Below are 24,619 nucleotides of genomic sequence, written 5' to 3'. Positions count from 1 at the left end.
TATCCCAGTGTTGGTCATTCTCCAATAAATTCAGAGCTTGGCATGCACTACGGTAAGTGTCATGTATAGTACCATTTACAGTCCTCAAATACTCAAAGGATGTCGGACCGGGCACATTCACCAAAAGCAGGCGTAGAAAGAAGCATTCATGTTGATTGGGGTGAACGGTGTAGAGTCTTCCTATCGTGGTATCTTTGAAGATGGTAGGTTGGCCGTCGACTGACTTACCCTGTTTTCGACGTTCAAATACTTTATTTTTAGTATTCCACGTGTAATACGAAGGCACTTCAGTATACAGCAGTTTTTTTGCAAAAGAATCATTTTTGCAAAGCGAAAAGAAAGCGATTAACTTTGTATTCGGTGGCTTCAGGGCTCTTTGTTGCACGTTGGTTTCCGAGAAATAAACACGTTGACCATTCTGTAAATGTACCGCTAAGTGAACAACAGCTGGACTACGTTCATGTATCGGAAATGAAAGAATTCGCCAAACAGCTACATTACGGCTTATGTATCTTCCAGCCTGATATTGTACGATTTCGTCGATATCTTTGATTTCGGGCTGCAAGCCAAAAACTGCCATGTCATTGCCTTTGTTGACGTATTTACAGTATTCAACGTTTATGTGTGCATTAAATATTTTTGATAATAATGGGGAATATGGAACAACCCACTGGTTATCTACTTCGATGGTGGTACCGTTACGCTTCTTTATTATTGCTGTTTTACCTCCATCTTCAGTAGATCTTCTTCTATATTGTGGGTAACCATCATTGCCAGTAATTGTGTTGGATACTAAAAGTCGAGGATATTGCTTTGTGCACCTTCCTTTGGCCATGCATGGTGAATTTTCGGTCAGTGCACCGCAAGGTCCATGTATCATATTTTTTACAATAATATCATGTAACCCCTTATCGACATTTTCATCAGGTATTTCAGCGGAAATCACATCATCAATTTCGTTCGAAGTAATTTTTTTATGTAGCCAGATTAGTATATGTGCGTGTGGCAAACCTCGTTTTTGCCATTCCACTGAGTACATCCAGCATCGCACTGACCCAAACACTTCAAGTTTTACTATGTAGTTTATCAGTGATTTCAACTTTTGCCGGAAGACACGGGCCGTAATGTCATGTCTATGAACCGCCGATTGTCCTTGAAGTAAAAGCTGCAGTATCTCGTCCCAAGATTGATTACATGTAAATGTAATAAATAAATCTGGACGACCATAGAGACGAACATACGCAATAGCATCTTGAGCATATTCATGCATATGACGGGGACTGCCAGCATATGACGAAGGTAAAATTGTTAATCTTCCAACGTTTGTGATATTACCGTCATTTATAACTGCATCTCGCAAATGAATGTATTGTTCAGAGCGGAGCTTGGTCTGATTCAGGCGGATATATAGCAAACGTTCTGATTCAATTTTAGCATACATATCAACGACGAATTGGTGAAACAGTTCACGGCATTTTAAAATATAATTTTCTTCATCCTGCCGAATCATTAGTCTATAGGAATAATAATGCATTGCACTGCATTTCTTATTCATTTCTTTGTTAGTGGCTGGATTCATCAATTTAATATTAAAGTGATAGCCGTCGGCTCCATCCCAAAAAATGATAGGATATTGTAGGGCATCGTAGCATCGATGAGTTTCAGCAATTCTTAACAACTGAGCGTTTCGCTTATGAAGAATAATATCTCGAGGTAAAAACTGATCACCGACCATAACGATTGCCACTTCGTCGATAGTTGGAGCATTGTATCTACGCACATGTTGGCCAGGAGGCGTTTTGTCAGCGGAAATAACAATTTTATGCGTATCAGTAGGCATCAAATCGATGGCTGTTTTGAACAGACGCACTAAATTATTATTTTCGTGGAAAAGATGTTGCAATTGGGAAACAATAGTCCTTTCAACGTTGGGAGAAATTTCGCAACGTGCATTCGATTCAGAATTTCTATCACTGATGAAGTACAATTGTAAATATTAATGGCTCTGGTGGTGCAGCCAATAGAGGAAGTTTAACTTTTCCTGAGGCGCAACACATTCCCATTGTTTCACCATTGAATTTCAAGGCCTTGCAATAGGAACAAATTTTAGACATAGTCCCGATTTGAACACATTCACTCAAGCTATAATCATCGACTGGGCTGTACCTGAATGCCAGACGATAACTTTCAGGTTGCTCTGATTCCTCGGCACGCTTTCTTTTGGCATTATCTTTTGAAGCCGCAAGCCTGTTTTCACGTTGCTCTTGTGATTCCTCGGCACGCTTTCTGTTCTTACCTTCTCTATCAGCCGGAAGCCTGTTTTCTCGCTGTTCTTGTGATTCCTCGGCACGCTTTCTTCTCTTACTTTTTCTATCAGCCGCAAGCCTGTTTTCTTGCTGTTCTTGAGATTCCTCGGCACGCTTTCTTTTCTTACTTTCTCTATCAGCCGCAAGTTTTTTGGCATAGACTCTTTGAGTAGCTCTTTGAGCACTTTCAACATAATTATTCCAAGTAGACATCTTATAATTTTCACTAATTCGTGACGAGTTGAACTCACGCGTTGAATAGCAGGAACCTAACAAAAAACAAAACTAATTCTAAAATATTCAGGTAATTTTCTATTTTGAAATAAAAACTAAAAATTATTGCTCAGACAACATAAATATTTTTGATGTTTACATAATAGCTTTATTGGTTCTGGACTGAAAACTATATATATATATATATATATATATATATATATATATATATATATATATATATATATATATATATATATATATATATATACATATATATATATCCTCCTTTATTTTTCAGTTTTTTTCCTTTTTTTAGTTTTTTTTTGTTTTTCAGTTTTTAGTTTTTTTTTTATGTTGCATGTTCAAGAGTCGGTAAACCTGACAATCTATTTATATGTCCCCCAACGGTAGTTTTTATATATATAGATAGATTCGGTCGTTATTTGTGTCCCGGTGTCCCTGTCTGTAATTTCATCAGTTGACAAACATGACGTCGTCATAACAAACATGACGACAACTAACTTCATGACGACATACAGCTCAATCCTAATGACGTCAGTGGACAGACAGACAAACAACTTATTTTTAAGAGCTACTATGAAACTCAATTCAATAAACTCATTATTTGTCATTATTTATCTATCTAAAGGAGACCAAAATTGGAACCCGATTTAAGGCGTAGAGTAAAGACTCTTAAGGGCATTCTTATCTGGAGAAAGATAAGAATGCCCTTTATATATATATATATGTACATGTGTATATATATATATATATATATATATATATATATATATATATATATATATATATATATATATATATATATATATATATATATATATATATATATATATATATCTATAAAAATAAGTTGTCTGTCTGTCTGTGGAACAGGTGACGTCATGTTTCTTTGTTGACTGACGTCATGAAATTAGTTGTCGTCATTTTTGCTTTGACGGTGACGTCATTAACGGTATTTAAGACATTTGTTCACGGAAAAATGTTTAATTGTAAAATGACTGAAGAACCTACAATTGCAACAGCCAAGGAAGCTGCTCAAAGAGTTTATGCCAAAAAACTTGCTGCTGATAGAGAAAGTACGAAAAGAAAGCGTTCCGAGCAATCACAAGAACAGCAAGAAAACAGACTTGCAGCTGATAGAGAAAGTAAGAAAAGAAAGCGTGCCGAGGAATCACAAGAACAGCAAGAAAACAGGCTTGCGGCTAAAGAACGCAAAACCGCGCAGTTAGATGAAAATCCACCTGGAAAGCGAGAGTCAAAACATATCAAAACTGAAAATGATAGCGATGATGATTGGGTTTGGGATTTTGACTTGGATAAGGTCATCAATGCCTACCAGATTTAAGTTAAAAAACAAAGGTTCGGCGATATGTACTTCATAGTGACGCTGAAAAATAAAGAAGAAAAAAAAACTGAAAAAATGTAAAAAACTAAAAAAACTAAAAAGAAAAAACACTCAAAGATAAATTACAGACCGGGACACAAATGACGACCGACACAGAGGGAATATAAATGACGACCAGGAACCTCAAAGAAAAATTACAGACTGGGACACCCGGACACAATTCACGACCGGGAATATAAATGACAACCGGGACGCAGGGAAACAACTACAACGGGGACGCCGGGGGCTCAGGCGGGATATATAATTGACGACTGAGACACAGGGATTGTTTGAATAGAAATTACAGACCGGGACACAAATGACAACCGGGCACAGGGAATATAAATGACGACCGGGACACTCAAAGAGAAAATACAAATTGGGACACTAGGACACAAATGACGACCGGGACACAGGGAATATAAATGCTATTTATATGCACAGACAATCGGACAGCGAAGAATGTTGTATATTCGCATGTTTTACGTAGTTAAAAATATATATTTATATATATCTCTATTCACCGGTGGGACACAGCTACAATGGCGCGTAACTAATATGGCGCGTAACGACTTACGCGCGCGGGGGGGGGGGGCTTGGGGGCGCGAAGCGCCCCACCAACTAGGTGTTGGGGTGGCGCGAAGCGAGTTGTGTGTATGCATGTTTGTTTGTTTGTAAAAAGAGCGTTTGCATATGACGTCATTATTAGTACATAAGGCTTTGTATATGCACAGACATATAAATATAAATGCTATTTATATGCACAGACAATGGGACAGCGAAGAATGTTGTATATTCGCATGTTTTACGTAGTTAAAAATATATATTTATATCTATCTCTATTCACAGGTGGGACACAGGGACACAGCTACAATGGCGCGTAACTAATATGGCGCGTAACGACTTACGCGCGCGGGGGGGCTTGGGGGGCGCGAAGCGCCCCACCAACTAGGTGTTGGGGTGGCGCGAAGCGCCACCCCAACAGCTAATATATATATATATATATATATATATATATATATATATATATATATATATATATTAATTAAGCAATTTATGTGTATTTAATGCAGAGATTTAAGTGTGGTTTAATTACCTATGAATACATTTGATGCTATTTTTTGCATTTGATCTTGTTTTCTTTTATGAGTACTCCGTCTTTTGTTTCGTTAGAACGGGTTTAAATAAATAAATATAGATTCATTTGATAGAGGTAGGAGTGCAAAGTTCTATTGGTGCCATATGGAATGAACAATAGCACTATTTCAATCGCCCGAAACTATTATAAAACAGATACTTCCTGAATTAAACATGCTGCATTGAAGGATTCCAAACGCGGTGGATTAGAAACTATCGATTTAAATATTTCTTTATCTTCTTTAGGCTCAAATTCCAAAATTTTCACACAGACACCGCCCTAAGAGTGACTTCATTCGAGAAATAGCTTGACTAGTTGAATGATGGTACTTTTGGCTTCTGTAACGCTAATATAACTTCCTTTTTGAATACCAAAATATTGCTTATTTAAGGGAAGGGGAGAGAAAACAGATTGTTTATACTCTCTGGAACCCAGAGTAAAAAAGTAATAATTAAATCTAAATTTAGAACATTCACAGCTTTTATAATGTCAGAAAAACTACAATAAAATACAACTTGAATAGTTCAAGCCAATATTTAAAATCTCCCATTTAGAATCAAAAATTAAAGCATTAAAAATAGAGAGTAGGTTTGTCCTTCAACAGCTTCTAATGTTAAAGAATATACGAACTCTAAAAAATGTGTTTTTTTCAAGTTTTACATTCATTCACTTCTTCACCTGTATGGGTGTTCATGTGTTTTGACAACATAACCTTATGACGAAACTTGACATGACATGTAGCACATTCATAAAGTTTTTCACCATAATGCATTTGGACATGCCTAGTCATAACTGGCTTTGTAGAAAACATTTTCTGGCATACTTCACACTGATATGGCTTTTCACCGGTATGAGTTCTAATGTGTACAATCAAGCCGGACTTGCAAGAGAAGTTTTTTTCACATATATCACACATATAAGGTTTGTCTCCACTATGAGTTCTGTTGTGAAGAGTCAAACTAGATTTATATGTGAAGGTTTTTTTGCATAGTTTACAGCTATATGGTTTTTCACCGGTATGAATCTTCATGTGAACTGTCAGCGTATACTTTTGAGTGAAAGCTGACCGACATATCTTACAATGGTATTTTTTCTCGCCATTGCATGTTCTTACGTGGGCAGTCAAGGCAGACTTGCTAGCGTAGTTTTTTTCACACATATTACATATGTAAGGCTTCTCTCCATTATGAGTTCTATTATGTAGAGTCAAACTTGACCCATAAATGAAGGTTTTCTTGCATGTTTTACACTGGTAGGGTTTTTCACCAGTATGTATCTTCATATGAATCGTCAACGTAGACTTTTGAGTAAAAATTTTCTTACATATTTTGCATTGACAGGGATTCTTGTCATTGTGACTTTCTGTATGTTTAGCCATTGCACTCTCCGAAGAAAAGTTGGTAAAGCAAATATCACACTGGTATGGTTTTTCTTTCATCTGTAAAACTTGATCTACATCTAAATTTGAGATTTTAGAAAGCGTTATCTTTTCAGCAGAGTCCATTAAAATGGTTGTTTTTTCATTTTTTGTTAAATTATCAGAATAATGTCTCGATGAAATTTCTTCTGATTCGGCAGAAGTCAGATTTGGGGACTGACGCATTTCAAGTAAATTAGTTTCACTTAATACTGCCAAACGGCAATCTGAGCCTTCTTCCTCGTTAACACAATCTACGGAAGAATTAAGATTAAGTAATGTTGTATTTTTTGCAAAGACATGTTATTACAAAAACAATCTTAAATTTGACACCTAAACAAATCAAAAAGGGGTGATGATTAAAACAAAAAGAAGAAAATCGAACACGTCAAATGAAATCAATTAAAAAATCAATGAAATTGTCATTACATGACAATATGATGACATGATATATATATATATATATATATATATATATATATATATATATATATATATATATATATATATATATATATATATATATATATATATATATATATATATATATATATATATATATATATATATATATATATATATACATATATATATATATATATATATATATATATATATATATATATATATATATATATATATATATATATATATATATACTAGCTGTTGGGGTGGCGCTTCGCGCAACCCCAACACCTAGTTGGTGGGGGCACTTCGCACCCCCCAAGCCCCCCCGCGCGCGTAAGTCATTACGCGCCATTGTAGTTGTGTCCCCGTGTCCCACCTGTGAATATAGATAGATATATATATGTTTTTAACTACGTAAAACTTGCGAATATACAACATTCTTGGCTGTCCCGTTGTCTGTGCATGATTCCCTGTGTCCCGGTCGTCATTTGTGTCCCGGTGCTTTGTTGATGGTGATTGCTAATCGAACATTCCCTGTGTCCCTGTCGTCATTTATATTCCCTGTGTCCCGGTCGATATTTGTGAAACAATCCATATTCAGATGTATACCTCATTATTCTAATTATTGCCCTTGAGCTTTGTTGATGGTGATTGCAAATCGAACATTCCCTGTGTCCCCGTCGTCATTTATATATCCCCTTGTGCCCCCTGGCGTACCCGTTGTAGTTGTATATTCCCTGTGTCCCGGTTGTCATTTATATTCCCTGTGTCCCGGTCGTTAGTCTCTATATTCACAGGTCGGACATAGGGACACAACTACAATGGCGCGTGACAACTTACGCGCGCGGGGGGGCTTGGGGGGGGGGCGTGAAGCGCCCCCACCAACTAGGTGTTGGGATGGCACGAAGCGCCACCCCAACAGCTAGTATATATATAGATGTCCCGGTGTCCCGGTCGTCATTTGTGTCCCGGTCTGTAATTTCGTCAGTCGACAAACATGACGTCAGTCGGCACACAAACATGACGTCAGTCGACAGACACACAATTAAACAACTTATTTTTATATATATAGACTAGCTGTTGGGCTAGCTGTTGGAATATACAACATTCTTCGATATCCCATTGTCTGTGCATATAAATAGATTGTCAGGTTTACCGACTCTTGAACATGCAACATAAAATTGTCCATGGGAAAAATAATCCGTATTCAGATCTATACCTCATTATTCTAATGATTGCCCTTGAGCTTTGTTGATGGTGATTGCTAATCGAACATTCCCTGTGTCCCCGTCGTCATTTATATATCCCCCTGTGCCCCCGGCATCCCTGTTGTAGTTGTGTCCCGGTTGTCATTTATATTCCCAGTATCCCGGTCGTCATTTGTGTCCCAGTGTCCCAGTCTGTAATTTCTCTTTGAGCGTCCCGGTCGTCATTTATATTCCCTGTGTCCCGGTCGTCATTTGTGTCGCGGTGTCCCGGTCTGTAATTTATCTTTGAGTGTCCCGGTCGTCATTTATATGTCCAGGTCGTTATTTGTGTCCCAGTCTGTAATTTCTCTTTGAGTGTCTCGGTCGTCATTTATATTCCCTGTGTCCCGGTTTTTAGTTTTTATTTTTCTCCTTTATTTTTCAGTGTTTTTCCTTTTTTTTATTTTTTTTTTCTTTTTAGTTTTTTTTTGTAGTTTTTACCTTTTTTTAGTTTTTTTTTTTGTAGTTTTTACCTTTTTTTAGTGTTTTAGCTTTTTTAGTTTTTTTTAGTATTTTCTTTTTAGTTTTTTTTGTAGTTTTTACCTTTTTTAGTTTTTTTCTTCTTTTGTATTAATGCTAAAGCCAAGGTTCGAACCTGGAACCTCTCGGACCTGAAACATAACGCTATACCAACTCAGCTACTTCGGCTTGAATACATTCGTTTTTGAATTGGTATATGATGAAATAATTCAGACGTCATATGCGGACAGACAGACAGACACAAAAACAAACAACTTATTTTTATATATATAGATAGATATACACTAGTGCTACAAGTAGAAAAAAATAGCGTTTTCCAAACACAAGTAAAAAGCGATCTTACAGATGAAAATGAGCAAAATTAAACATAACAGGAGGGGAATGTTCCCCCCCCCAAAGTCATCGTACCGTTACGCACTCATAACTTTTAATTGGTTGCCTGTGGTTCACTGAAAATTTATTGCAATACCTCATGACATTTTTTTTTTCAGATTGGGTTATTACTTAGTTCAGTGTGAATACTTCAAAAGTGTGGTTTTTAATTAGTGAAACTTTCAAAAATTTGTATAATATTCTATGGCGCATACCTTTTTCATTACCAGTAGTTGATTTTAGCTGTAAAGTATCAGTGATCGGCTCAAGCCCTGTAGCAATGTTTGCAGACGCGGCCGTAGAAATATCATTCTGATCAGTTGAAACACTAGGATTTGTAGAAAATAGACCTTCCGTTTCTAGAAAAAAAGTTAAATAACAAACAGGACAAAATAGACTTATATCCTGAGTTACACCTTCCATTTCCACCATTAGTTATCTAATGGCTAGTGATTCTTTCAGGATACATCTTCTGCATCCGCTATATATATTTATCATCCACATATTCATCTATACATACTTATCTACCATCTACATTTACATCCAGTCTATATTGAGTTATCTTCTGAGTCTGCAAGGCTACATCCTATATATCTGAATCCATCGTCTACATTTATATATACATTTTACAGCTACATTTGGGCCATTTTTTTAGTCTGTGATTTTACACCTTCTATATAACATCTACCATCTACTATCTATCTACGTGAAATCTACTATATATTACCTATATCTACAACAAATTCATCTTTAAAGTCAACAAGACTGCAAAATGATAATAAAGTTTATTGCTAAAAAAAATAAAAAAAACTATCCTTAATACAAATTATGAATCTTTCGGAAATTAAAATATGCAGCTAAAGTCAAGTAAGCACTAAAGGTCGTAGACGATATTCTTTATGGCAACAAATGAATAGACAATGGTCTAAACACTGTAAGCCTAAAGCGGGTTTGCCTTGAAGAAAACATTCTCATGAAAATTCATCCAAGGAATCAGAAGCCTTCAAGTCTTTGAGAGGCTTGGAGGGAGGGGGTAAAACGTTATTAAACTTTCCTTTGATAAAAGTGTTAATATTCTTAAATATGGAAAAAAGTAGTTTCTGTGAATTTAGAGTTTTCACAGTGGGACCTGGCGGACAAATGCTTTATCTGAACCTCCTCTTCCTACTGCAGACCAATCGCTAACATTCTATTTTTAATGTGAATTGTAACTATATGGCTATTAGCAAGTTATATCGCAAATTAGAGGGGAATTACATAATAAAAAAACATTAAGGGAATCTCATATGTTAAATATGTGCACGAATTTCTAACTTGATGGTCTAAACCAAGGAAAAGCTTAGTCTTCAGATAAGGTGCAAAAGAAAATTTTAATTTACTATTTAAAATAAATGAAAATATTTCCAATTTTCGGTTTTGGTGAAACTTTGGAGTTTAACTCCTCATAGGCAGTTTCTACTTTTCACGGAGCTCCAACTTCACTGACTTTTTTCCTATATCTTACCTATGTGATACATACAAATACGTATATTATATATTCATATAAACATGTACTCTCCTGAATAAATTCCTGAGTGTTTGCCTAGTATATAATCACAACATTCACAGGTGGTTCTATATGTGAGTTTATTTATTATTTATATATTTTAATTATATGATGCACTGATCAAAATTCTTCGTAATAGTGAACTTAATCGTCTTTTCGATATGCCGCGATGTCAATCTTGTCTAGCAACTTTTTGATGCGTAATTCTGTCGATCTACTACGAGTATATGCATTATCCTTATCTCATATATTTGATATGATAGCGGATGCATAGATATGAATGAATGAATGAATGAACATTATTACCCGTAAAGTATAAAAAACACAAAGTACGGAGTATTATAAATAAATATAAATAAATATAAAATATAAAACCTTTGTCAGTAAATTTATAACGACTAGTAATGAATTGAATATTTTTGTCTACTAGCCAATCGTCTTGTTAATAGACTCCCAGCAGAAGAAGTCTCCGAAGCGCCTTCTTTAAACTACTTCAAAAAAGGTCTTTATGATTTTCTTTTCCGATAACTGAGTGCACATATCGTATTCAGTTTCCGGTTTTTATTGGCAACGTTCTATCTGTTTCCAAGTTTGTTTCTTTTTTTCTGGAAAACAAACTAAGAGTTTCCTCTTCTCAATTTCTTAAATATCTTTCAGTGTTTAACGAGATTGTTTGAGAGCTTAACCTCTATCTTTTGGTGAAGCAACAGAAATATGTGGCTCCAATTATAAACGATGAACAAAGACGAGCCAGAAGTAGAGGGGGATTGCTGCCCCATCAACCCTTGTAACTTATCGCACTCGTAAATTTCAATTGGTTGCTTCAGCTCTACTGAAAACTAGATGCAACAAAACAGATAACGATACGATTTAATGATACCATAAGATCAAAATGGAAAAGCCAATCGAGCATCAAGCAATCCCAGAATGAAGCTATAATGATGCAATTGCCAGATTCGGCTATTATTCAGTTGATATATAAGTAACTCAAAAAACATTTTTCATGCAAATGAAGGTTCCGAAAATGTGCACAATTTTTTTTTTTTTACCCATACCTTTTTCGCTGCCAGTAGTTGTTCCTATTTGTAAAGAATTGGTGTTTGGCTGAAGCTCTGTGGACATACTGGAAGACACCGCCGCAGGAATGTCATTCTGTTCAGTTGAAAAAGTAAGATTTGTAGAAAGCGGACCTTCAGCTTCTGCAAAAAATAAATTGGGTAGTAGACATGATAATGACAGACCCGTTTTCTGAGTAAGTAAATTTGAATCTTCTACGCATACCGCCAAACTCATATATCTACATCTCAGATATCTCCCGAGTCTGTAAGCACTTCTACAACTTCTATCTACATCTAAATCTACTGTCTACCATCTAGTCTATATCTGAGTCTGTGCGGTAACATCACATATTCTACGGTCTACATTTGGATCTACTTCTTAGTCAGGAAGGATCAATCATCTACATGTGCCACCTACGATCGGTCTATGTCTAATAGATACTATTAAGATCTCCATCTGAATCATCTTCTAAGTCTAAAAGGAGACAAAATATAATAATAAAATAACGAAATAATAATAATTATAATAATAATCTATTTATATCCTTTGTGCGCTTTTGATATCGTCACTCGAAAAATTTTGGTCAAAACATAAGAGAGATCGTCAGGGAGAGGCACCGTGGCCGCCTTATGCGTCAGCCGGCGTGGGAAGACCGAAGTCTAAGTTGTGTACACATGAATATATACACAAGAGCATAGGAAAGAAAGCTAAAAATTCACAAAACGATGTTTATGAGGAGAACGATGATAGCGAACTTATAGTAAATAGCTCGTTTTTGCTAAAGCTATGGAAATAATTCATCAAACAAGATAATTGAGGGGAACATCGCTTCTATTATGTCTCGATTGTCTGAGAAATCGACAGTTTTACTGATCGACTTCCAGGATTATATCAAAATTTTTCATATTTTCAGACAATATACTTGTTTCTATACCGTAAAATAGTAACAAAACCGGGAAAAATACATTGACCCTTTTTATTCATATTGATTAAAATCTTCAAAAATCGGACGATTAGAAATATATGAGGCGCGAACATTGTATTGCAAGCTTTAGCAAGGGTTTCCTTATTAGAACGACCTTTCTACCCGCCTATCATATAATATAGGGCATTACACTCACCATTATGGGTTTTGACATGCACCCTCAAATTAGACTTGAACGTGAAAGTTTTCTTGCAGATCTGACACTGGTATGGTTTTTCACCAGTGTGAATCTTCATGTGAGCAGTCAACGTAAAATTCTCAGCAAAACTTTTATTGCATATTGTACATCGGTGTGGCTTCACACCATTGTGACTTCTTATATGTCTCTCCAGTGTGCTGTTCCGGGAAAAAGTTTTCATGCATATATCACAACTGTAAGGTTTCTCACCATTATGAATACTGATGTGTCGAGTTAAACTAGACTTAAAAGTAAATTTTTTCTTGCATGTCTCACACTCGTATAATTTTCCGCCGGTATGGATCACCATGTGAGCAGTCAACTTATACATTCGAGTAAAGGCTGTCTTGCATATTCTGCATTCATATCCGTTTTCACCCTTGTGACTTCTCATATGTTTAGCCATTGTACTCACCAGAAAAAATTGCTTCATGCATATAGCACACTGGTACAGTTTTCCTTTCATGTGGCCATCTCGATGTGCATCTAAAGTTGAGTTTTGAGAAAGACTTTTCTTTTCTGAAATTAGATTTATATCCGATGATTTGTTTCCTTTTAAATTGTCCAAAAAGTGCATTGAAGAGACCACATCTAATCCAACATCAGTTAAACTTAAACGTGGACGAATTTCAGGTAAACTAGTTCGGCCAGGTTGTTGAACGGAGCCTTCTTCCTGGCTTAACTTCAGGGCGAAACCGGAGTTCCGAACCTTCATATGATCGTTGAGGAGACAAGGGCTCTGAAGCTTTGTGCTTTCTAAAAAGAATGAGTCGTTATTAAAAGGCTTTGGAGTTTTGATATCTAAAACATTAGGCAATTGTAAAAATGAAATCTATAAGAACTATAATCAATAGGCCTGTTAACGTGAATAAATCAAGAACACAAGCAAGATCTTCGAGACCACCAAACAAACGAACACTACATTTTAAACTTCAAATAAGAACAATTCTTATGTATTCCACAATCCTTTCAATGAAATTATAGTTGAAAAAATTGAAAACACCTCCAATATTTTGAAAAATACTTTTTTGTTTTCATAACAAAAAAAATCGAAAAAAAACAAATTGCCCCTTGCCCTCCCCTTAAAGTCCGAATTTTTATTTTGTATCTTTACTCCTTTTTAATTCTAGCCCCTCCTCCCTATTTTGGTGAATTGGCACCCCTGGAAGAGAAGATGCAGCTTAAGTCATACAGGCATGTAAACACACATACAATAACAGAAGGAATGGCTCGCTTGCACAAAAACTCGTACTCTCAGACAAGCATACCCAACCTCCTCAAATTCAGTACAAGCCCATACATGCTCGTAATTCAGTTATTTGTATCGTAGCTTATTGTTTTAAATAAAACTGTCTAACTTACCCTTGCTTGTAACAGGATTCTCGTCTGATGATTGCAACTGTTGGTCTTTCTCTGCTATGCTAATTGGTATTTCAGACGAATGAATTGGATTTTTATCTGGCAAGTATTGTTGCTCAGCATCACAGGGATAGTGCAGCGTAGATGTAGCTCCTGATGCCAAGATTATGGAAGTTTCATGCTGATATTCATCAGATAAATGAATTTTACTTGGCAAGGAAGGTTGACAAACAGAATCTTCTTCCTGTTTTATAAATATACCAGCAAAACCTGTTGAGCAACATGATCCAAATCTTTCGGTGGATATACCATTGTCGATTGTTGGGAACGTTTGGGTATCTAAAGAAGATCTCGAAATATAATCTACTATAATATATTATAATATATAGTAATTTACTCCCTTGCTATGACACGCCACTTTTCGAGCTTCAAGATTTAAAAACAACCTCTCTAGTGCATATTAAAGATATCGACATAGCTGAGATGTCAAAATGGCTCACAAAATCAACGTACGATAGGTCTTAAAATGTTATATGATCTCAAAATGTGTGTGTAGGGGGAAGAGGATGTAATACCACAAATCTTATAGTTACGAGGTTTTGATACTTTAAAGGGTGATTAAAAATTTTTAATCACCCTATCTCGTCCATTATAAGCTTATTTAGTTTGTGTGCCGAGATTATTTGTAGAACTGAAAGAGCGGTCATGCCAATGCTTGTAGAGCTTGGATAGGAGATCCCGATAAGCAATTGAAAACTAAAAGCCGAAACCCATTTTACCAGAAATCTTGGAAAAATCGTTTAACTTCTCCCGTTTAGTGCCAGAGATAGAGATATTCAGTTTTAATTTATTTACATTATTAGAAAACGTGAAGTTTCTTTTTTCAACTAAACAGAGCACAATTTTATTTTTAAAGTTTAGGAAAAGACAGTTCCTAAAAATTTTCTAGAATACCTGCCAGGGAAAACCTCAGAGGAATTACCATTTGAGCAAGTTGGCTGCTTCGGGAGTCTCCTGTGGTGGTTCGAGCTTTGATTAGAAACCTTGCTAAAACATAGGATGTAAAATTTCATTCTTTCAATAAAATTTCATGATTAAACCACCTCAATAGCTCTCAATGGCAACTATTCTCCAGAATTGGCTAATGGACCCTTTGTCTTTACAACGGTAAACGGAAACTGAGGCCCAAAAAAAGACTTTAAATTATCGTGCCTCCTTAAGTGACAAGATAAGCATTTCTTTTTGTACCCCTGGCGGTGATTTTCTTTGCACACTTGACATAGCTAGAGCATTCGATACGTGTATATTTTCCAGATTTTGTCAGAAGCTAAAAAGAGGGGTTGATTCTTCTGTTATTAAATGTCTCCCTTATATGTATAGTCATCTTAAAGCTAAAATAAAAGGGGGTCTTTTCAATGTATTTAAGGGTGTGAGACAGGGTGGCTTAACCTCCCCTTCTCTTTCTAACAACTCTGATGCTCAATGCTCTGTCTAGTGCACGTGTATTTATGGTGGAATCGATGTTTGTTTATTTACCTATGCTGATGATATTTTGAACCTCAGTCACACCTTTTTGGGAAATAAGAGAACATTTTCAAAACTCCAGCATTAATATAAGCAAATCGGTCTGAATTTTAAATTTTGAAATTTTTTCTCTGCTTCAAAAAAAAAAAATTATTAACCAAATCTTTTTAAAATTCGCCAAGTATCGGCTACATCTGCCTCCTTGGACCAGTAATTCTTCTCTGCTACAAAATTTAAATTGATTCTGCCTGAAAACATTATTGAAAAAGAGTGGAAGATTTCAAAACCTCCGCTAAAAAACTCAACCACCGGTGGTCTTCCCTATTCGTATAGTATGTAGTTGTGTTCGTGTTTGTTGATTGTAATCTCTCTTTTCGTTGTTGTTTATTTTCTCTTTTTTTTGTCTTGCTCTGTCCCTAGGGCTACAAACCCTTCTTTATTTTGTTGACGGGTCAGAAATTAATTGATTGATTGACGAAATAGCCTCCTAGTTTCAGAGGGCGTACTGACCAAAAAGGATCCACATTGCTAGGAAAATAGATTGTTATTTTAAACCACTTATTCACGACACGAACTCTTAGCAGTGAGTTGTTCGATAATTCTGAGAGAAAGAGGGTTAACTCACAAGGACTAAGAAACTGCGTTTATTGGAGCAAATTTTTAAATGTTCCACGAGAGGTTCTTCAAATTTCCAATAGACCAAACTTTTCATAAATAATAAACTAGATTATGACATCATTACAACCATGATTTTATACTAGAGCAAAATCTTATACATGACCATGATCCCGTGATCCTAAACTTGTCAAAAGTATAAAATATAGTATTTCTAGTCCAAAACTAGTTATTTACTTACGAAAAAGTGAACCCCTTCCTCTTTGTGTTATCTCCCCCCTCTACGCAGAAAAAACTCTGTTTCGTCCTTTTCGAGCCTCCCTTGATTTCAAGCAATATGATTGTGCAAAACACAGGATGTCAGTTCATGAAGATGGAGGGGGGGGGGAGTCAGCCCTTTTCTCCCAGACTTCACACCTCATTTTTAAGAAAGGTATATTTGAATGCGCAAAACCAATGCGTGTAAATGAATCCTTACTTTAATCAAATAAAAAAACTACCTTTTTTTTTTCAAATGAAAGTAGGGAGCAACATTAAAGCTTAAAACGAACAGAAACTATTATGTATGTGAGGGGGTTCGGCCCCCATCACATACATAATTGATTCCTGAATCACAAAGGCCGTTTAATTAGAATAAATAACTCTTTCGAAAGTACTAGACAAACTTTAGCGTAAAAAGCGAGGTATTAACGAGGGGGCGAACACGCTGATATACGTAATAATTTCCGTTCGTTTTAAGTTTTAATGTTGCTCCTTACTTTCAGTTAAAAAACTTTCTGATCTGATTTAAATTTATGATCATTTTCTGAATAATGCTGGGAAATCTGGCCCCCCTTCATGGAAAAATTCCTCCACGGAAAGATCCTCCCACGTAACCCACTCCCCCAACACCCCTCCCCACCAATACAAAAAGCCCCCCTGAAAACGTCTGTATACTTCCCAGTAACCAATACTATATGTAAACAATGGACAAAGTTCATAACTTGCAGCCCTTCCCCCGGGGACTGTGGGGGATGAAGTCATCCTCAAGATTTTTCGACTATGCTAAACAAAATGGTTATCTCAAAATATTGATCTGGTGACTTTAGGAAAAAATGAGCGCAGTAGGGGGCCTAGCTGCCCTCCAATTTTTTGGTCACTTTAAAAGGGCACTAGAACTTTTAATTTCCATACAAATGAGCCCTCTCGTTATATTCTAGGACTACTGGGTCGATATGGTCACCCCTTGAAAAAAAAATTAATAAAAAACAAACACTCATCTATGATCTTTCTTCTGGCAAAAAAATGAAAATTTCCACACTTTCATAGATAGGAGCTTGAAACCTCTACAGAAGGGTTCTATGATACGGTTAATCTGATGGTGTGATTTTCATTAAAATTCTATGTCTTTCAGAGGGTATTTCTCTTTTTTTTCGAAAATAAGGCAAATCTTCTCAGGCTCGTAACTTTTGATGGATAACACTAAACTTAATGAAACTCATATATTCGAGGTCAGCATAAAAATTCAATTCTTTTGATGTATCTATTGGTATCAAAATTCATTTTTTTAGAGTTTCTGTTACTATTGCGCCGGGTCGCTCCTTACTTACAGTTCGTTACCACAAACTGTTTGAAAATGTTATTATGCAAAAGCTGAACTTAAGCATAACGAGCAGGGGCCTGAGGGAGGTTGGATGTCCCCCTAATATTTAATTTACCCTGAATAGATATTGAAAATGAAAAAAAGTTAAATGTAAAAGAAAGTTTTCAAATGAAAGTAAAGAGTGACACCATTGCTTGAAACGAACAGAAAATTATCTTGTGTGTAGGGGCTGGAAGTTGACTGCCAATCCTTAAACGCCCCCCCCCCTATTTTTTCTTTTCCTTTTTTGCCAAACTTTCATTCATATTTTTCCAACTGTTTCTTAGTAATACTCATTTTTATTTGTTTCTTTTATTGCATGTACTTACACTTTCCGATTTACGATGCAATACTATGCTATATAATATTGCAAATCTAAATTTTATAGAATCGTATCCGCAATTAGTTTCAAATGGTGGAATTAGAATCCTAAAAATATTAGGATCATCCAGTACACATGCCGCGCTGGCAAGCACATTCACCCATTCACAGCTCCACGAACATAGAAACTTAGAAATAAATGTAAGCTACACTTAGGTCTAATCCACAAACCCATAGACTCATAAACATATGTTAAACATTTTTTTTTCTTAGAAACAACTGTACTCATTGGTTTCTTATAGCTTATTGCTTTGTTGTACATTGAAGACTTACAAAATAGTTGAAATAAGAGACTGCGAAACCTACCCTCACTGATGACAGGATTCTTCTCGAAGGTGTCCAACAACTGCTGGACTTTCTCCGCTGTATCAGGCGAAACTTCAAATGAAGGACTTTGATTTTTATCTAATGGGCATTGATGCTTAGCTTCACAAGGGTATCGTGTCATAGAAACGGCTCCCGGTTGCAAGCTTGCGAAACTTCCAGGTTGATACTCCTTAGATGATTGGATTACATTCGGTAAAGAAGATTGGCAAATTGGGTCTTCTTCCTGTTTAATAAATATACTGGCAAAATCTGTTGAGCAAGAGGCCCCATGTCCATTGAGGGATATATCACCGTCGATTCTTGTAGACGTTTTGATTTCTAAAACAGATCTCAAATTATAATCTTACACTTTAAGCATGTTAAATTTTGAGCTTGAGGGCAGTAAAACAAAATTTAGAGTCTTAATATAACACATCAACACAAATGACCGATATATTATAAACAATGGTACACATACTTTCCCCCCTTGACACTTCTGGTTGATACTTATTTAATGTTCATGTCTTTCTAATAATCAATTAACGACTACAACGATTTAAGATATTGGGATGACATAAAATACTGAGATTAAAAATAAATGAAACTGTTCTGGAATTGGTGGCGTTTCTGGACAGAATTTTTTCTAATTTGAATAATAAATGCCACGAAATGTAAGAGCGTAAAATTTCCTCATTCAGCTTCTATAGCCTGAATTATTAAACACTGATTAACTCGAAGTGAAATTGGTAAATTACTGGGAAAAGCATTATGATGTGCAGTAGGCTCCATACAAATATCAAAGTGTCATCTCAGGTGGTTTGGACATCTCCCACATATGTTGACACCACATCCAGCCCGAATAGTCTGTAGTTTTGACCCAATAGTTCAGAACTGGTCCCACCGGAGAGGCAAGCACCAGACAAGGTGGAAGGATAGCCTCAATAAACTCTTGAAGATGAGTAAGATTGGTTTCGATGGGCCCCACTCTTAGCAGCAGACCGGTCAGCCTGGAGGAGCAAAGTTGCGACACTCTCAACGGTGACTCCAACACGGCAGATTCTTTAGTCAAGTAATCAATCTACAAAAGAGGCCAGAAGCAAGCGACAAGAGCCGTATTATTACCGGCCATCCTTCGCCCTTAAACTACCAAGGAACTATTTAGAGTTGCTAAATTATAGGCAAATTACTAAGCAGTTGCTTAGAGATTTCAAAGAGTTGCTATTGGTTAAGCCCGTTTTAACCGAAGTGTTCATTAGATCATCACTAAAGCAGATTTAATATTTATTTTAAAAATTATTAAAGCTTGTGCGAAAAAAACTTGTTTGTCTCGATCGGTTTACTGCGTTAGACTGACTATCAGTTTATTTGTGTTATATGATGCCTAGGCTAGGCACAAACTGTTTTTGCTTTATTTCTGTTTTTGCTCTGTTTTAAACCTGTGCTTTGTTGTATGGTCCAAAGGGTATTACTAGTGATACCCCAGTGACAAAGGCTGAAATGGTGCATATTACTAGCTTTGTTTTATGGTCCAAAGGGTAGTAAGGTCCAAAAGGCATCCAAAGTGGCAAATTTGATAAGAGATTTCCCTGACTTTATCACAACTCGCTCTGGTCTCACTGGGAGAAAAAGCAACTCTCAGCTAAACTTACTCTATGTTGACCACATATGATCTAGAACGTCTGCTGCTCTTCACGGTTGCTGCTATGAAACAAAATATCAAACTTTCATCTTGCACTGATCATTTCTTAGCATGGCCCTCTTAAAGCAGAAATCAATTTTCTACGCTTTCTAGAACATTCTCTTTCAAAGGCACCCAGGGGCCTAGTTTCCGAATCCGCCTAGTTGATAGTTCCTATGAGTACTGCAAATTGCAACGTTACCCTTTGAAAAAAAAATAGCACAAAAAACACTGAACCAGCTGCATCCTTCTGGCAGTGCCTCTTTCTACAGCGCAACTTTGAATGTCTGCTTGTGACAGCAGCAACTGAAGCAGCAACTGAAGCAGCAGGGAAAAACTGCAGTAGGAATCAAACGAGCAGCCAAAGTACCGATTTTGGAAGAGGACTCAAGTCAGTTGCACCGATTCAATTTTCTAAAATGTTCGTTTCAAAGCTTGCTCTGTATAATTTTGCTATTTACATGAGAGACTTCGTCTCCAAAGCTCCAAAATATCATGTAAAATGTACTCAATTTTTATGAGAAACCAAATACTGCAAATCCTGGCATTGTTGGCACCATTTGCAGGATTTGTGAGCAATTCCTACGAGAATGATAATTAAAATTGCCAGATATAATTACTGATCTGTTTGTCTTGGTGCATAGTAGATTCTTCAGTTGAGTGGCAATCATCAGTTATTTCACTTCAAGACCAAAAAGCAGGCAATCAGTGTTTGATGTGGCATTACTGTCTACCTAAACACTTTTATCATTAAGTAAATCATTAAATTTGGGTACCAGCGACGTTGGTTGGGAACAGTGAAGACATTTCACGTCTATTTAAGTTTTATATTGTTGCTTAACGCGGCTAATTTGCCATTGTTTCGATGGATACTAGGAAAAAATATCGGTTTGTGCAGTTCTTAGAACAATATTAATGGTTTATCGTGCATTCATCGCTAGTGCCTGAATTAAAGTCTACTCAGATATACGGTGTTTAGCATTTTTATTTATTTCTGCAGTAATAACAATCTCCAAATTGATGATAGCTTGGTCCTTCCAAGTGATAGTTTAACACCCTTAAGCAAAAAAAAAAAAATCAGCTACTGTCTTTTAACTTGACCACTACATTGCCTTCCAAACCCCGTTCCTAACTGTCAGTGAAATTTGAGCTTTGTATGCAATTCTTGGCTCCGGCCAATTCCCCCTCTCTCACTTTTTCAATGCGTGACTGCCACTGCAACTGAGTCTATTTGAACTATTAGACTAAGACCAATCCAGAATGATGCGCCTCCTTAACACCTGCATGAATGCATCAGTTTCTGATCGATTTGGGAACCTGGTGTCTGAAAACGATGTTATGAAATACCATGATATTAGCCTATTGCCCATTTGTGAATTAATCAGATAGAAAGTTCTTGAGTTCTAATTCTATATGTGGTATAACAATTTCTGGTGCGTTAGTGACAAGTCCTCCTATTCTTTCTTGTACTTCCAAAAAACAAGATGCCGTGTACGGAAAGTAAGGAAACCAAAATGAGGCTTGAAAGAAAACAAATATTTTTTTACACCAACTAAATCATGATTTGTAAATGAATATGTCAATTTTAGCATATATATAGCTTCAAGACCTTTCATAATTCATTTCAATTAATTTTTCTTATAAATAACAAAATAACTACGTGCTACTATAATTAAAATCTTGTCATTAGATTGTTATTAACAGAATACAAAAATCTTGACTATTGATTTGAAGATAATAAAGTGATTTTAACCATGTAAATGCACAGGTTGTTTTATACTTCAAACTTATTCTACCTTATATGCGGATACAGTTTATATTGGATTTTTATTTCAGGCGGGGAAACCCTCCTTTGCCTGAAGAGTTTCGGAGAAGCTATCTCATACAATAAAAGTATAGAATAGCAGAGAATATGGTGATATCATGTATCACTCATTGGTAATCTAATGCCAATCGTGGTAAAAATGTGTCGTTTTTTACCGGTAAATAAGTAGATATTTGACAGGAATTTTACTTTGTTTTTGAGATGTAAGAACTCTTTTAGTGTCATTTACTTCGCAAACAACTAGCACGTGACATATGGTGCATAGGAAAATTCTATTTTCCCACGGAGAAAATAACTATACCAATTTTGAAGAATTTATTGGAATTTGGGCTTCAATGACTTTTTCGATTTTGACCCCCCCCCCCCCACCCCTCTGACAATAAGACTCTGCTTCTTCCAGCTAAGTCAAAAGCCTAGATTTGTTCTTTTGGAGTACCAATTTAGCATATTCCAAGTTTCCATTGCGACCCTTATAAAACTCTGTAAATCTACAGACCTAAAGCGTCCAAACCCTCTTATCCGTACCTAAATATGATTTACTGTTAGTTAGAAAATAAACAATAATTTCAAAAACATAAATTTCTTTTCGAATAAAAATTTATTTTCTAGACATCCTTGTAGATTTTTATACATATACGTGTTGAACAAATTACTACTCTTCTACATGAAAATGGCCAGATATTCCAGATAACTATGTCGTACCAGATTGATCTCAGCCTTTAAAATGCTAGACATATATCTAAATACATCTTTGTAGTATGTTAGCATATTGCGAGTGTCTCTGTCAACGATGCAAAACACATGCTTACTTAAAAAGCAAGTCAGAGGCAACGCTATAGCGTTGCCTATAGTAAAGGTCATAAGGCTCCAATATTTATTTTTTCTCCAGAGGCACTTCATATGGAAGGGATGGTCGTATAAACCTCGGAGGGCTCATTCGATTGATAATTGGAAGTTTTAGTAACCTTTTTAAGAGTCAAAAGGTATAGGGGCATCTACCCCCGCCCCAACCACTCCTTTTCCCCCAAATACATCCGATAAAAATTTTGAGGTAGCCATTTTGTTCAGAATAGTCCGACAATCAGATAACAAAATTTCGGGGTCAACAACCAAGAGCCCGGGCTGTAACTTATGCCCCAGGGACATATAAGGTTTTTAATGAAGGGGTCGGTCGTATAAGCTTCGAAGGGGGCTCAAGCGATTGGAAACTGAAAGTTATACCTCCGTTTTGAGAGACAAAAAATGATCAGACGGCAAATAGCCCCCCTCGTGCCCTTTTTTCTCAAATGTATCTAATAAAAATTTAGATATAGTCATTTTGTTCAAAATAGACCAAAGATCATATAACAAATTCTAGGGTTTACACCCCCCCCCCCCCGAACCCGGGGGCAAGTGTTGTAAATTATTCCCCGGGGCAAATGAGGTTTAATGGTGGTCGTATAAACTTCAAAGGGAGGATCATTTAATTGGGAATAGAAATTTCTAGTTCCCTTTTTAAGAGTCAAAAGGGACAGGAGGTCAACTAGCCCTCCAACAAAAACAATTCATTGGCGATATTTTATTTCGAAAATTATCGGAACTCACCCCTGACCCTCCTTGGTCCGACACCCCAAAAGGCTTATTAACAATATACTATTTCAAAACTTATGGGGGCTGACCCCTCGCCCTCCATGGTCCTACCCCATCCCCTTCGAAGGAGCTTATCAATGACAAACCATGGGAGCTAACCCCTGGTCCTCCCTCGATGGTCCGACTCCCCTTCCCCCAAAATAATATTTAATTCCGAAAATATGGGAATTCATCCCAAGTCCTCCCTCCATGGCCCTCCCTTCCCCAAAAAACTTATTAACGATTCTTCAGTTCAAAAATCATGGGAGCTGACCCTTGACCCCTCCCGCCCTAAAAAAAACAAGTTATCAACGATATTTTATTCCAAAAATAATGGGAGCTGACCCAGGATCTTCCCTCCATGGACTGAATCCCCCCAAAAATAACGGTATTCTATTTCAAAAATCATGGGAGCTGACTTCTGGCCCTCCCACGTGGTCCGACACCCCTCCCCCAAAAAATACACTTATTAATGATATCTTATTTCACAAATCATGCGAGTTGACCTCTGGCCCGAACCCCCCCCCCCCACACACACACACCAAAAAATTATTAACGATATTTTATTAAAATATCATGGGAGGTGAACCCTGTTCCTCCCTCCATGTTCCTCTCCATAAAAAAATAATTAACGATATTTCATTCCAAAGATCATGGAAGCTGACCCCTGGATCCCCTTCCATGCCCCCCCCCCCCCCCACACACAAACAAAATTATTAGCTGTATTTTATTAAAAATCATGGAAATTGAGTTTAATTATATTAGTTCTTTCCGAGACTTTTCAAGACACCTATAGTTTTCACTACAAACAAGAGTTTGGCTACTGCCCCTTTCCCTAACGATACTGAAACAAATTATATTACAAATATTTTCATTTGTACTTGGTACAACATAGAAAATAATGGTAAAATTGCAATGAAATTAAATCTTGAGCTGATGAGCTTT

General features: G+C 36.4%; 1 protein-coding gene across 14 annotated transcripts in view; it reads right to left on the bottom strand.

Annotated features, from left to right (window-relative positions):
• The window catches only part of LOC136032149 (zinc finger protein 271-like), a 107,194-nt gene that overhangs the window by 68,236 nt on the left and 14,339 nt on the right, over positions 1-24,619 (bottom strand). For 7 of the 14 annotated variants that reach the window (XM_065712323.1, XM_065712326.1, XM_065712321.1 and 4 more), the window contains exons 4-9: positions 18,564-18,902; positions 14,120-14,455; positions 12,716-13,513; positions 11,591-11,734; positions 9,205-9,348; positions 5,528-6,736 (exon numbers count right to left, since the gene is read on the bottom strand). In XM_065712323.1, the coding sequence (XP_065568395.1) occupies positions 5,715-6,736; positions 9,205-9,348; positions 11,591-11,734; positions 12,716-13,513; positions 14,120-14,455; positions 18,564-18,902 (2,783 nt within the window). In that variant the 3' untranslated portion in view covers positions 5,528-5,714. Of the gene's footprint in view, positions 1-5,527; positions 6,737-9,204; positions 9,349-11,590; positions 11,735-12,715; positions 13,514-14,119; positions 14,456-18,563; positions 18,903-24,619 lie in introns of those variants that run through there. The other 7 variants (XM_065712334.1, XM_065712332.1, XM_065712330.1 and 4 more) reach the window with 1 other exon arrangement.

The sequence above is a fragment of the Artemia franciscana genome, chromosome 10 (genome assembly GCF_032884065.1).
Source record: "Artemia franciscana chromosome 10, ASM3288406v1, whole genome shotgun sequence".
NCBI lineage: Eukaryota > Metazoa > Arthropoda > Branchiopoda > Anostraca > Artemiidae > Artemia > Artemia franciscana.
Note: the sequence above shows the minus strand (reverse complement) of the source record. Positions and strands in the feature narration are given on the sequence as shown.